The sequence below is a fragment of the Sander lucioperca genome, chromosome 11, assembly GCF_008315115.2.
Source record: "Sander lucioperca isolate FBNREF2018 chromosome 11, SLUC_FBN_1.2, whole genome shotgun sequence".
Lineage (NCBI taxonomy): Eukaryota > Metazoa > Chordata > Actinopteri > Perciformes > Percidae > Sander > Sander lucioperca.
This window is the reverse complement of record NC_050183.1, coordinates 2,717,387-2,733,024: the sequence shown is the minus strand read 5'-3', so window position 1 is coordinate 2,733,024 and position 15,638 is coordinate 2,717,387. Positions and strand designations below refer to the sequence as shown.

The window sequence follows — 15,638 nt, the reverse complement described above, 5'->3', positions numbered from 1 at the left end:
TTTTTTTTTTAAACGAGGTCTAGAATATAAACGCATTGGATATGATGATGTCACTATCATACTCACAAAAAAGCTCTAAAAATGCGAGGTCCTTTTTTTAATCTGGGGGATAGGGGGGTCCAGTGTCCACCGGAGCTTTTTCTGTCTTTCTTTTTTTCTCCCGAAATGCGTTAATATTGTTGAAGCCACGCAGTTGAAGAGAGAATAGTTTTATTCAAAGCATAAAGTCAGCAGAAACTTCCTTTCCCCACTGCTTAGAAACGAAGCGACCCGCAGGGAGGCGCTGTGTGTCCGTGTGTGTACATACGCTGGGAGTCCCAGGAAGGGAAAGGCGGAGTGACATGCTGCATAAAGAAAGATAAAATAGAAGAAGAAAAAATGACCAACATGACAATTAAGCCATTAGTTTAAGTCATGCAAATCCTTAAACATTTCAAGTGACGATATAATTCAAAATGTTGCGCAAAGTATTCCAAACATATCCCATTATACTATTTTTGCCACAGAAAGGTTTTAAATCTGAAGAAAACTGGGAAGACGTAAACATGTTCTGAACGCACCCTAGTTTTTAAACATACAAAGATTTTATTTTGATATTAAATGATTGTCAAGGTAGACATTTTTTTCAATGCAGCTGCTTCAACCGTAACCCCTCCTCCTGGCGCCCCCCTGCTCTCTCTCTCTCTCTCTCTCTCTCTCTCTCTCTCTCTCTCTCTCTCTCTCTCTCTCTCTCTCTCTCTCTCTCTCTCTCCACTCTGCTGTTATTCCTCCACAATCGTGTGCTTCATTCCAGTGCACAAGCCGAGCGAAGCAGACGGTCCACACTGCAGCCAAAGCTGATAAATTCGCTCAGGGAATAAATATATATAAACCGCGCGGCTGTTTCTTTACAGGAATACCACTTGATCGTGGACGCATGTGAGTGTGCACATGCCAGGCTGGGACTGTACACCATGGCTCTGACACAAGTGCGGCTATCTCTGCCTCTGCTCCTCTGACCACAGAGAAAGTCTTTGGATCTCCTCGTGAAGGCTGTTATTTCTTTTTTCCTCCCCATTGACTAACAACGACATATTGCTGGAAATCTTCTCTGGATGGTGACCGCGGACTGGACTACCTGTTTTCAGCTGATTCGCTCAATGCGAGGGGAAGGGACTAGAAGTCTTGCGTCCGCTGCCTTTTCTCTGGTTTAATAAGGCGCGTTGGAGATCACTGAAAATCGAGAAAGGCTGCTATATTCACACATTTTACACTAAGGGTGTTATTTCCTCCGAACACTCACCTTTACGTGTTTTGGTGAATGGGGATAACTCTGGTCCTGGAGGCTTGACACAGCTGGGACTGGGACGGGACTGGGTGCGTGGAGCGTCAAATCACCCAGGATTGTGTTCCCTTCTCTCTCTCTCTCTCGTGGGTCTATTTACATGTCCGACCCGACTGCTTTATGACAATGGATTACTTTCTGCTTTTATGCAGCCTCTTGCTGCCTGTGGTGTCCACCGTTGAAGGTAAGAAATTTCATCTTTAGTTGGTGTTGCGTTGCAGAATGCCTTAAGCGTATTTTTCCTCCAAATAAAGCGAGTCAGTACCCATGCCTCTCAGAGGCTGGGCACCGCAGCGGGTGAGGCTCCTGTTTACCTAAATTCTTAATTTTCTACTATTCCCGAATTGAAACTAACCTCTCATTTCCAAAGTGACCATCTGGCTTGTTTTAAGCGATCACCAATGGCATTATTGGCTTTACGCAGCCAAGCGCTGTGGCCGGTATAGGTTTCAATACACAATTGTAATGCGCGTCAAGGAAAGCTCATCCATTTCAATGGTAGTTGTCTATTCTTTTTTTGTTTGTTTCATCAGCTATTGTCGACAGCTAGTGCTTTCTTCGTCACTTAAAGGAAATTAGCTTCACACTGTATCTCATCGGGGACTCGCGGCTCCAAGACCCCCCCCCCCCCCCTCCCTCCCAGACACTTTCCCTAAGGTCGGCTGCGTGTATTTTAGGGCTGTATGAGTGTGTGGCCTTTTGACATGTGGACTATTAGTTTGAGGTCAAAGTATACACTTAAATAAACCGATAATCGTCTATTTTGATATTCAAAAGCTGCTACATGATTTTTCTATTTTCAAAGTTGCTTTGAAACTCAAAAAGTAATTCAGTAAATACAGTCAAATGAACTGTTATCTCTGTGTAACTTCAATTTTCGTTTAGTTATTTTTTTTTCTCCTAAAGTGGCATCGACTGATTATTCACATTTATGTTTTATGAGAGTTGTTTCCAATAACAAAGCCGTCTGTTTAGCTGAGTGTTGATGTTTGCCGTGCGTTAAATCGATGAGAAATTTTAGCTGTCATTTTTTGTCCACCAGCGAGGTAGTGTCCCACTCTTCTGTTATTCCTTTCTTACATTATGGGATGTCTCACTCTGCTCTGTCTGGGGAAATACGAATAAGGAACAGTGGAAATAAGGTTGAAAGGGGCCTAAAGCTTGAACTTATGGATGCTGGAGCGAAGGCGAGGCTCCCGCTTGGCTTGTGATGCCAGTAGGAAAGTAGGACAGTGGGCCACAACGCCTTTCTCTCTCTGCTTGTTTCTCGACCTGTCTGCACAATGCCTTAAGAGTTGTTTTTTTTTTTTGTTTTTTTTTTTTCTCAAATGCGATTGTCATTGACGTTAAAGGGACCAATAATTTGTCAAGGCAATTTTTACTTTGCTTGACAATACTTAGTGTCCAAGCTTTGAAATAAAAGGACGCATACAGTGAATGGGCTGCCTATTTCCTAGCTGGAGCTCAAACGACAAGAGACGTTGCATTGAAAGGAAACGCTAATTTATTTCACTCCAATTTATACAACAACCACTAAGATAAACAATTTAAAATGCAGGTTATGTTTTGGTGGTAGCCTATACACTGTGTGCATTTATTCACTTCCATTTCAGTGTATTGACCCTAATTTGAGAAAACATCCGTTACAGTCGGTGCTGAGTAAAGATTACCCGCTGCTTCTTGAACTCTTCGTGGAATTACCAAATCGGACTAAACTGCTTTTTAAACTAGCTACTGTGTTCGCTGCCGTGAAGAAAACACCCGTGCGTGAAAATAGTGCAAAGATTATCTGATAAGGTTTGCTGTAAACCACTAAATAACAGGGGTGACCGAGGCTATGATAAGAGTCCCAATACAGAAGTGACTTGACTTAGAGGCAGTCTGATGTTGTTGTACTGAATTAATTACCGTCCCATTCTGTAGACCTAGATGGATGGTATGGCTTTAATTACAACTTTCTAACATAATTTTCAACTGAACAAAATTATTTTGAAACTGGAGTTCTTTATTTTGCTGTAGGGACCCCCTGGACCCTCTCAGTGACCCCTGCAGGTCACCGGACCCCAGCTGGGAGTCTCTGACTTAAAACACATGGCCTGAGTGGATACTTGTTGTGCAGAGAGAAAGAAAGAGAGAGAGAGAGAGAGAGAGAGAGAGAGAGAGAGAGAGAGAGAGAGAGAGAGAGAAAGAAAGAGAGAAATAGAGAGATAGAGGTGTTTTCTTGACAATAGTAGCGAGTTGGCTGCGCGCGGGCTTGAAGTTGATGTATTTCGTTAGAACAATCTATTCCCTACATAAGTGATGCCATAAATTGTACCCGACTGACCTGGCTGGGGGTTTACCAAAGCTTTTAATACAGCCGAGTGATTTATGGCCGCTGCTGGGTCTTCTCTCTGGATATCTGGGTTTATGGCGATTTAGGGAGAAACAAGCGGCCTGGTGGGGAAGTTTCTCTGCCCTCACCGTGCGTCTCTCCGGGTCCCGGGGTCACACAGCCCGGGGAAATGCTCTTAATGAATTAATGTTGTTTTCCTCTTTTTTCTCCCTCCTTTTCCTTTTTGTTCACACCCGCTCCTTGAATTGACATCTAATGACTCAACGCTATCAATCTTGTAAATTTAGTTTGCTTTTCATTATTTAATTATTATTTATCGGCCTATTGCCTAATACACCCAGGGTTTCGCACGTTTCTGAACTTTCAGTGGCTGCAATCATCAATGCTGAATAATATTCTGAATCTGTTAATAGCTTACACGTTATCTCATTTAACTGTTTGGGTGCGTTTACATAAAATAATTACCAGGGTTAAAGTTATTTTGCGCAGGGTTTTGTATTCTTCTAATGGTTGTTTTGTTGTTTCTGTTCTAAATAATAAAATAATAATAAAATATCCGGGTCACATCTTATGTTATTTGTATCCGTTTTTTGGGATATGCAAATGTGTTTAATGTGTTAATTGTCTGAGGATCACGACCTCATTAAAAAGGGAAATTCGCTATGTTATGGTCAAAATGACAAGTAGATTGTTGCAATGCTGGTGAGGTCAGAATATTCAGTGGACCTCAGTGAGTGTAGGAAAGGCCTTGGCTGTTGAACTGCTGCTATCAGTGTACTGAGGAGACAAATTGCGTCGATGGCAGTCCTCTGTATAGCGCACAGGCGCTGTGGGTAGTCCTCGGTGTAAATGACTTGTGATGGAGGGAGGAAGCACAGAAAAAAAGGCAACCATAATGATATTCACATATCTGTACATGTTGTTCATATATTGTTCATATTACATAGCTATATTTATTGTGCTCTTATGACACTGCAATATATTTTTTGTCCTGCCTATGCACCACCTGTTTATAGCCTACTTGTATATCGCATTGCACTTTTCTGCTTTTTTTGCACTTCTGGTTGGACGCAAATTGCATTTCGCTGTCTTTGTATTTGTACTCTGCACAATGACAATAAAGTTGAATCTAATCTAATCTAATATTCGGGCAAGTTATCGGTCAGTACACCCAGCTGTGCATCTGAGTTTATTGTCTTTATGTAAGCCTCCAACATCCCTGTTGTTGACAGACGAAATATTACGGTTTATTTTTGGGACTTTACCAGTATGTAAGCATTAAAAGGAGTTTCAGGTGGACAAACTTAGGCCTACTCCGGGTCCCGGTTTAGGTGCCACAAATGAATAGACTTGTGTTCAGTGAAAAAGTTTTGCGCGTATTTATTATGACAAAAACGTCAACCCCGTTATGCTTACACTTTAGCCAAAAGCCCAAAGCTCTTACGACGACTTCCAGTGGAACAACTCTCACCTGGAATCATTTTCTGTCTAAACTGAGACAAATGGGCTTTTATGGTCGCAGCTCAGGGTTCCCTACTCACACTCCATGTTTTTTTTTCTATTTATGGTGGTGCATTTCGTGAAGTGATTACGCACAACCAGGACCTTTGAAGCGCACATGTTTATGTTTTTATGTGGGTGAGATCACACCTCCACAGGAGCTTTCCTGTGCCTGTTTGCAGTTGGCACATTTTTCATCTAACTCTCTCCCATGATGTATTCTCCCCTGCTCTTTCTTTAGTAGAGGAGGTCCCCTCGCCATTATCATTATTTTATTGTTAATATTATCACACATTGGCTTTAAAGTGGCAAATCCTAATTTGTGAGGGAGTGGGCTTGCAAATTATAATTTCCAGTTGAAGATCAACAAGCAAAAAATGCCCATACGAAAATATGTTGATTCAAGAATGAAACATAAAAAATCCATCCTGTTTTACTACATGCTATATGATGTAGGGCACATAGACAATGTTTCGTCAGAAGTGACAAATAGGCAATGTAAAGTCCGTTACCACAAATATAAAACATGGGTAACCATAAATTGAAGTGATGCGATTTTACTTCATTTTAAAAGAATTGTACAAATGCTTAACTGAGGTATTTTTTCACCCTTAATTACGTTCAAATAGCCTATATTATATGTTTGATATTTGTACTCGTTGATATTAATTAAAACATGTACACATTCAAATGTTGGCCTTTGTTTATAGGTTTGGGACAGCTGCATCTTGCTGAAACTCAATTAACATGAATGATGAAGGGAGTAATGGGGCCATTTTGTCCGGCACACTTGCTGTCCGAAGGCCTTCATACACCAGACGTTATTTAAGAGCCGCGCAAGCATCAATCATGTGTGGCCTGAGCAGGACTCACACACAGGACGCTGCTTTGTTAAACTTTACTCCAGGAGCTCCTCTACCCCTTTTACATGACATTCAAAAGCAAATTACTGAACAAATGTATTTAGGCTCACAATTGAAGTGACAAAGGGAACTGTTAGTGGCTCTGTGGTGGCTATTAGGCCTACACAGACCATTCAAGGGCCGAGTGGCAACCTGCTAAAGAGGCGTGTGAATTTGCAAAATAAAAGCAAAGTCAATCTGGCAATTCTACTAATTAATCATTCCCGATGTGGCATGTCTGTCTATCTATCTATCTATCTATCTATCTATCTATCTAACTAATTTATTTAAGAAATAAGATACTGCTGGTAGAGATGTAAATAGATAGTCGCTACTAGCGCACACACAACACACGAGGTGTTCAAAGTGTCAATTGATGCTGTCTTATTGATCGAGCGAATCAGAGCTGCTCAGCCTTTCTAAAACCGCAGAATCAGGTTTGATGATGAAGACTGCCTAGTTGTCTTCCTGCAGGAAGCAATTAGCAATTCATAAGGATATTTATCAATGTGTCCCCATTGGCTGGGTGAACGATGACTTCGCTTCTCATGCAATACTCACTAAGGGGTCCATTAATAATAACAACAGTATTAATAATAATAATAATAATAATAATAATAATATTATAGTATTATCATTGTTATTGTTATTATTGCCTGTAAGTGAGAATGTAGGCTTACAAAAAAGAAAATAAAGAAATAAATGTTGTTAGCAGGGAAATTGTAAATAATTTGACAAAAATATAAATTTATGAATAGAAAATGTTCCAAAGTATTATTATTATTATTATTATTGGTCAACTCTATTTGTATATATATATTATAAAATAAATCCAACAAATTATTTTCACCCATCATGCTGATATTTTCAAACTGTGCTTCTTATTGGTAGTGCATTTGAATTTTTAAATAATAAAATAACAAATAAATAATAATTTCTTGCTTCAGAGTAAAAAAATAGCACAGCAATCCAGATCCATCTCAGTATTCACATATATGCACTTATTTCAAAGAATAAATGAATAAAGGAAACCATAAAGACATTGCCCATCACCCTCAACAGTGTCCTGGTGTACTGACCTCGACAGAGAGCACAGCCAGTCGCTAGGTCACATAGGCAGCAGCCATGTTGAACAGATGTACAGTGACTTAGGTTCAGATTGGCGTAAGGCGCTCAGGAAGAAGGGGGAGTGGATGACGACATATTGTGAGTTGGGGTGGGATGGTAAGGGGGAGAGCTGTGAGGTGGTGTTTGGGATATGGGGCAGATTTGGATCAGAGACCCACAGAGCAGCAGAGTTGACAGACTTTACAGATGTAGCGGGCCTGCGAGAGCGCTCATGTGCACCGACTGATGGTTCACGGCTCATATGGCGGCGGGGAAAGATTCACCGAGCTGGAATTTCACATGTAGGCAAGCAACAGCCGTGTCAGGCCCGCTGGGCCTTCATACACCAGGAAGTGGACGAAGCAGGGTGACCGATGAAAATAATGCAGCAGGGGTGAAAATAGGGATGTTGTGAACTCAGTTTTGAGTCTTTAGCACTGTACTTTGGAGTCTTTATTGAAGATGAGTCAAAATATGACACCGGGGATGTCGTCAAGTCATATCCGTTTTACTGTTTTTGTTTAGGGCTTTACAACATACCGGTCATTTCTTGCATAGTTTTGGGAGCTTGCAAAGAAGAATCATAAAGCCAGCAGCAAAATGAGATATGTTTAGACAAATATGAGTGTACACATTATTACAGTAATACAAAATGTTTTGTAGGTTGTTAGTGTTAGTTTACAGTGACCTCTCTACATGTAGTTAAATCTTCATCAGCTATATATTACATACTTATATTGATAAAATGTCAGTGGCTATGTAATATATGTGCATTATAGCAACAACTAGTGCTAATAATGAAATTAGTTTAGTACAGCTATTCATATGACACAAATTTAGTTTATGTGACATAACTGTGACATGAGTATCGCGATCACAGTTAAAGAAACGTGATTGTTTTGAATTTACGTTGTAACTTGTCTCTGTTAATTCCATAAAATTGGAGTACAATATTAGTAGTAGAATATTTTCCAAACAATTTCCAAATATGTATGTGGGTATGCAGCTTGGGAGAATGGCTGTTTTTGAATATGGCATTTGTGTGTGCAGTCCATCCTGATCTCCGACAGAGGGGCCTTGTGGGATGGCAGGTCTTTGACACCTACTGTCGAGAGCAAGCAGGGGAGGGCGAATGTGTCTGGGCCTGCTCACTGCACAGACACACTGCTGGTGTCTGGAGTCAGCCAACCAGAACAAGGGAGAGAGACACACAGACACATGGAGTGAAAGAGAGTGAGAGAAAGAGAGATTTTGCACTCACAGGGTGGTACATCTCGGGGGTAGAAGTGTGTAGAAGTGTGTTTGGGAGGTTAGAGGTTGGGGATTGTTTGTGTGTGTATTGCTGGGGGTACAGTATGTTATGGTATGCCTACTTCTCTCTAACAAAGGTGGATTAAATCAGACATAGTCATGCGATGTCAGCATAGAGATATATATTAGTCCTTGTCATTTATAAGAACTAAGGTTCCAGTTAAACCTTTTACTTAAAACATTTCGCTTAGAAGTTTTGGACCATTTTAAAATCAAATGTCTTCTTCAGAACCTGTTCATTTCTTGTCATTGGAATGCCCAGAAGGTTAAAGTTTTATAGCATGTGTGCATGTGTGGGTGTATGATGGGTGTTTCACATTGCTAAGCTGACTCAGGCAGGGATGTTCCCCTTCTTTGGTCCTTATTGAACAATATTAATGGCTTTCAAAATACTGATAAAATGTTTGACATAATATTAATGGCCAACAGAGTTGGCGTTTTATAGGCCTTGTCTGCACCGGATGTCCATAAAGTGCAGCTGAAATTACCATGTGTCAAAATGTCCAGATTATAAAGTGAGTTAGGACCTGCTGTGCTTTCCACCCACGTCCTGTGACCCATATCCAGAGGTCATGGGGAGGGGTCTGTTTGGATGAATTTGGAGGGGCTTACTCCCCAAGGCTAGTCTTGTTCTTTCTCAACAATAGCTGTTCTAACACAATCAAGCTCCAGGGGTTATCCTTTTCCAGTGGCAAATAAAAATACACTGAAAGAGGATGTGTATATTTGGAGGGACTGACTGTGCAACTTTCCACGGCTCGTTGACGCATAAACATTCACACAAACAGACCAGGTCAAAAGCACAGTCGGAGACTGGGTCATAGGTGTGTCAGCCTACAGACCAAGGCAGTTAGACTCTTTGCATGATGGACCTGGAGCAGTTGATGAGAGATGACTAGGAGCCTGCATGGACATGCTGCAGCCATTATGCCACTCGTCACTTGGCGAGGACAGAAGAAGCAGGGATATTCGAAGGAACACAGGGTGGAGTTTGTGGGGACTAGACTTCACAGCCTCCTCCCTCCATTTCTTTACGAGCTACAGCCTCTTGTAACAAATTTTGCCAATGAAGCAGAAAGAGATCTTTGATATTCGTCTTTAAAAAATTGCCAGTTACAAATCTGTCTGGAGAGTGGACGCCGCTGTAAAACAGTGTGCCTTGAGGGGGAAGAAAGGCCACATCACCTGGTTTGAGCTTTTGCCGGTCTTGTTAAATATAAGAAGAAAAGAGAGATGGGGAAAAATAGGGAGGGGCATTTCTTTTTGGGTTTAACTACGTATAGCTGGTGATGGTGGGACTTTTCGAGGCACAGTGCCCATATCTCCAGGCCTTGTTCCCTTCAAGAGCAGGGAATCAGCTAATGTCAATTTTCAAACATTGTAGTAAGTCTGTGTGATGATAGGAACGGCATTAAGAGAAAAGCTGATTTCATGAATGATGTGATGGGCTCGAATGTCCAGTGTAATTAACCATAATGCATGTGTGAGAACAAGAGTTTTTGTGTATATTTTACTTTGTAAGGGGTCTATGTGTGAGTGTTACTGTTCACTATAGCAGATGGCTGTTATCAGACTTTATTCTGCCCCACTTCTCATCCTTGGTGTCAAAAACACTTGCCACCTGCACTTCAGCTACACTTCAAAAGGCCCGCAGGCATGAGGAGGGCTCCCCACTTCTATTACATATTCCCCCCTTTCCCTTTTGTCTTCTTGAGAACAGCAGCAGGTTTAACCAGACCCCTGCTCTCTTATCAACAGTGCACCAAATTCACTCTCAACATCTTAAACCCACTCTCTTCTGCACAGCTCAAAACTCGGTGAGCCCAACACATTTCAGTGGTGGCAGCAGCACCAATCACACGTGACCTTTTGTCAAGATATTTACATAATCCCCATGGTTCCACGCTGCAGCCTCCTGGAGGCACTGCCAGCTGTGAGGAGCATTTATTTAACCTCAGATCAAGTTGGAACGGAGTTTCGGTGACACAGTGACTTTATGTTTAAGTGAGTGCAATATGTAGAGGACAATGAACGGAAGGTCAAAAATTCTTACTGGCTATTATTAAGGCAAGTATTTCATGGGGGCTATCTAGCAAATGTGGAGGTGTTGCTTTTGGTCTCTCAGATTGCCCTAACACCTGTCCATTTGGTAGAGTGATAGATGGCGGAGGGCTATAAAGTAGTGCATGTGTGACACAGATACACTCATGATGTGTTTTCTCAACAGCAGATAGAGGAAGGGAAGGGAGGCCACCCTGTGGGTTTGCCATCAGCTTCAGTCAGTTCACAGAGCTGTTGTTCCACTGTTTCAAGAAAATCTATTCTCCAGCAGAGTTTCTTCCTTTTGATAGTAAGATGCAATCAACTGCAACTAGTATATTCATTCTATTTGACTTAACTGCAAACTTAGCTGTGGATACAAATTGTAATTCATATATATCATGTCATTTTAAATATATATTCAGTGTGCAGATGGTGGTTGTTAGCTGTGATTTTAACATGGATTTGACGAGTGCTGTGAAAGACTAATTGCAATGAGCCAGATGAAAGCACCGGACAATATAGGTTGACCCCCTCCCTCTGTGCCAAACAGCTTCCCTTTCCCCTCTTACACCCTATGGCAATCCCTTCTAACTTCACACACACACACACACACACACACACACACACACACACACACACGCACATACACACACACACTTAACACACATCAATGGTGACAGTTGCTTAATCTCATAGCCATACACACGCAGGCACGCATTACCTCCGCCCAATACACATGCACACACAAGTCCCCACAAAATCTTTACCCACACACAGATCCACATCCACTCACTCCTCTGCTAATGAATCAATCAGCTGGTTCCATTCATTTCATTGCTGTCAGACCCCATCGATCAGCCCCTTTCTCCCCGTCCCAACAAATCAGCAGGGGAGCTCAGAGATCGAGAGGAGAAGAAGGGGCTTGAAACATCCAGGCAGTTCAAAGACTCCTCATTTCTTATCCGCTTTGGTTCCCCAGAAATATGGTGTTTTGATGGTGTGTAGCAGTGTGTACGTATGTGTGTAAAATGAAAGTGAGAGAAGGGATTAAGAAAAGATCAAGAAGGCAAGACGTCTTCTCCTAGAGTTTATACATGGTATCTGACCTTCCTTTGACCTTAGACTAGCGTGTTAGCACTGTGGACTCGCAACATCACGGAAAGACTGGAGGTAGCAGGTGGCGGACTTCAGCCAGGTGCAAGCTCATGTGTTTCCAGAGATGCCCCTTCTTGGCGATGAGGTATAAACTGCCCCACCCGTTTGAGCCTCTAGCTTGGCTAGGTGAACGATGTGTATGGTGGGTCCAACTCTCGCCATGCTCCACTCCCACACCTACAGAGTCAAAGTCATAAAGGTTATCAGTTATTAAAGCCTGTCAAACCTGGAGCTGTGTGTGTGTGTGAGGCCATGCAGAGTGAGAGAGGCGAGAGAGGGGTTTTCTTTATCAAAAACCACTTAATTCTGTTTATTGGCCAGCCAGTTCATTTCAAAAGGTGTTGAGAGAAGCAACTATGCAGGCCAGAGGTTGCAGGGAGCCAAGGTCGATTATGTTTTGGTTGGGGGGAAAGGAGTGGAGGAGGACAGGTAGGAGGCACACAGGAGGAACAGTAGGTTCTGAGATTGTGAGATCCATCTAAGCAGAGAAACTGTAATCTCCTGACTTGGATGCTTGCCACCAACCAAGTCTCCACTTCTACACCATGCCACTTCCTCCCAGATACAGGATTGTGCCTGGGAAGAGAGATCCATTGCTTTCCACCAGTACCTTTCACTATATCCTTAACACTCTCTGTTATCTCTCTGTATCTTGTCCACACATACGCTCACATTGGTCCCAGATGAAAGGTTGAGGCTTTGATGCAGTCTGGAAGGAATCTGCCAGCAGGGTTTTTAATGAATCTGACAAGCAAGCCAGTGCAGATCGATGAAAACATTGTGCGATGATTTCAAGATGCAATCTAGTGTCAGAATGGTAGAGTCATTGGCAGATGGAACGAAATAATTAGAGTTGAACTTAAGGCAGAGTGTGAGTAAACAGTGAGTGAGTAAACACAAATATATAAATGTTAAACTAGGTTATCAACAGGAACAAAGCACAGAGTCATTTCTCAACATTTGGTTTCTTTTCATAGAATGACGATGTTTACCTTTGGTTCAGATGGCCATTGATTTATATGGATCAATATATTTTATTGCCATTTGGTTAGAGGAAGTCTGAGGTTTTATAACTGCAGTGGTGGTTTATCAGGTACGACTAACTCCAAGGTATTGTGCTAGCCAGACAGCTTGGTACTCTGTCCTGCCAAATAGGAATAACCAAAAGGTTCAATGCTTTCCACCAAAAAAGAAAAACTCCTCAAACAAAGCCTCCTTTTATATGCTGTTTACCTTCCCTTTCTTCACCTCCCTGTCACTCTCTTTGGCCTTGTCCCTTTCCCAGCCTTGCTCTCAGTCTATGATCTCTCCACCCCCTCTCTTTAACTGTCATTCTCGTCCTTTGTTCTTTCATCCCATCCTTTTTAGCCATCGTTCTGCCCTCTGCCCCTCTTCAGTTCTCTCTTCTGTGACCGAAGCTTATCACAGTTACAGTAGGTCCTAATTGCAGTATTATTTTCCTTTCCCTGTTATCTCATGTCCTTGTGATATCAAACTCCCAACAGTGACAGTAAGCAGCTAGGAGACGGATGCTATTTACTGCTTAGAGACCCTTTGTTATTGTGTACTACTTGATAAGGTCTTGACTGTTGAGAGGACTTCCCCTATTGTGTATGTAGACAGGGAAGTCTGCAGTTGAAAGGCATTGCAAGTGCACATCATCTCCCCTCATTCCACTGACCGAAATTGTTTCTTGACATGACTGGTCTGACATGAACTTTTCTTTCAACATGTCGCCCTTGGCATTTTACACAAAACATGGTCCTTGCCTGTCAGGTTAGACAATAAAAAGATTAGCGCAGAAGGAATGGCTGCAAAAAAGAATGGCAAGAGTGCCTCATTGGGCTGTAATGCAATATCTTGCTTTAGGAGGGTGACGAGAGGGTGTCTAAGTGGGAGTCGCGTGAGGTGTCTGGGAGCCAAACAGCTTAGAGTGTGAAAACAATCGGCAGAGACATGAAAGTATGAGCGAGAACACACACAGGGGTCAGATAACCCCTGGGCAGATGGGGATGGTCAAGTGAGCAGGGGAGAGAGGTTTTGGGGGGTTGCAATGTTTATGCCACTAGTGTCAGGAAAGGAATACAAAAGCATTACCCCCTGTGCCACTTTTGGCCTCTGTAAATCCCCAGGGGTGCAGGAGCTAAAACGGTGGTGATGATTAGAAATTCAATTTGGCTTGCCATCAATCAATGCCACCAAGATCGACAGGACCGCTGCCGATTGCCCACCCTTGCAACCAGATTGTGTTTGTGCCTCTTGGGATTCACGCCCTTTTTTCACGCTTTGTTAATTAAGCGACCAAGCTGCCCCTGCACTTACTTATTTATGAATCTTGGATTCGACCGGTACTGGAGACCACTTGGTCTCCCCTAATTAGTACCTCACTAATGGCCAAGCTTCCAGACAATCCATACAATCTCAATCCAGACCGCCGACCCCCATTCTGTCAATGCACGCATGGAAGCATAACACCCATATGACCTTGACGTTACACAACCCAAGTTGTCTGGTGTTGTGTTTCTGTGGTACTGTTTAAAGTGCCCCACATGGGATAATGAGGCAACACTTAAAAAAAATCAATTTCCATCTCCGTCTGTCTAAGTAATTTCTCACCTGTTCTTAACCCAAGAATAGAGCAGCCCGGATGTGTTGAGCATCGACAGTCATTAGATATGGAAGACAACCTGAAGGAACAGACAACGGGAGGCTTCATGTTGGTGAAATATTAACACTTTCCCAGAGCAGCGAGGGCTTTGCAGTTTTGACGCCACGATGATTTATTGATATGTGTATCTTCTTTGAAACAGGGGCTTGTTACAAGGAAAAACAACAGATGTATACTGTTGACTTCATAACACCTCTTTTGAATAAAGTATGCCAGTAGCATGACATCATTACTATAAACCCCAATCTTATAATTACTGTAACTACCAATCAGTCCTGCAAACACCCTGCCCAAAAGCCTTTTTCCCTTCCTTTCAATGAAGTCACTGTTCAGGGTCAGTAAGCCAATCAGCTGTGGCCTTGTGTGGTGCGGTTTGAATCCCATAAACACTGGTCCTGAGTCAGATTTACTGGCCAGTGACCCTGGGGATTCATTTGTATTCTACCCACTTTGGTTGGTTCAGGGTCAGGACGATGACTAATCAGGTCAGTGCTGATCCACACCCTGTGGTTGGAGCATTACCAACCCCACCTAGCTCACTTGGACCACCAAGAGGTCTGGCCTGAGTGTGTGTGTGTGTGTGTGTGTGTGTGTGTGTGTCAAAGGTAGATGGAACACATCTGGGTTGCATGGAAACATTCTGATATTTTTGGAACATCTAATTTCTCACGTCCCCAGTTGGGGAGAAAAGCAAACTTGCACCTAGCTGTTGTTTATTCCCTTCAGATTGTATCACCACATGCCACAACAGAAGTGAACCCAGCTGAACACTTGCTAATGGGTGAGTTTAGGCATAAACATTGGGGTTGTTATTTTTTAACTAGCAAAGTTCGCCAGAGGCTGTGTTATAAGGATTACAATAAGGCAGGTGGGTAGGTGGGGAAACTTCTGGGCGCGTAATGAAACAGTTAACTATTGCCTCTCTTGGCCAACTCTGGTGCCAAACAAGATTCCTTCCTTTTTATCCTGAGCCACCAGACCCCGCATTTGGTTTTCCAGGATGTTTGGCACACCACAGGACTCACACACACACACACACACACACACACACACACACACACACACACACACACACACACACACACACACACACACACACAAACACACACGTGGATGTGGATGCGTGCGTGCATGCATGTATGTGCGCAAACGTGTGTCAGCACATAAATCAATGGGTGCATGGCGGCCTTGTGGGTAGAGCTAGTGTGTGTGTGTGTGTGTGTGTGTGTGTGTGTGTGTGTGTGTGTGTGTGTAGGTATTAGTGGTGGTGTGGGGGTTATTGGTGACACCCTG

At 42.7% G+C, this 15,638-nt stretch overlaps 1 protein-coding gene across 13 annotated transcripts in view; it reads left to right on the top strand.

Annotated features, from left to right (window-relative positions):
- Positions 1-765: 765 nt before the first annotated feature.
- The window catches only part of LOC116055284 (ephrin type-B receptor 3), a 60,949-nt gene continuing 46,076 nt past the window's right edge, over positions 766-15,638 (top strand). For 6 of the 13 annotated variants that reach the window (XM_036007186.1, XM_036007181.1, XM_036007184.1 and 3 more), the window contains exon 1: positions 767-1,508. In XM_036007186.1, the coding sequence (XP_035863079.1) occupies positions 1,445-1,508 (64 nt within the window). In that variant the 5' untranslated portion in view covers positions 767-1,444. Of the gene's footprint in view, positions 1,509-15,638 lie in introns of all 13 variants that reach the window. The other 7 variants (XM_031307161.2, XM_031307156.2, XM_031307157.2 and 4 more) reach the window with 2 other exon arrangements.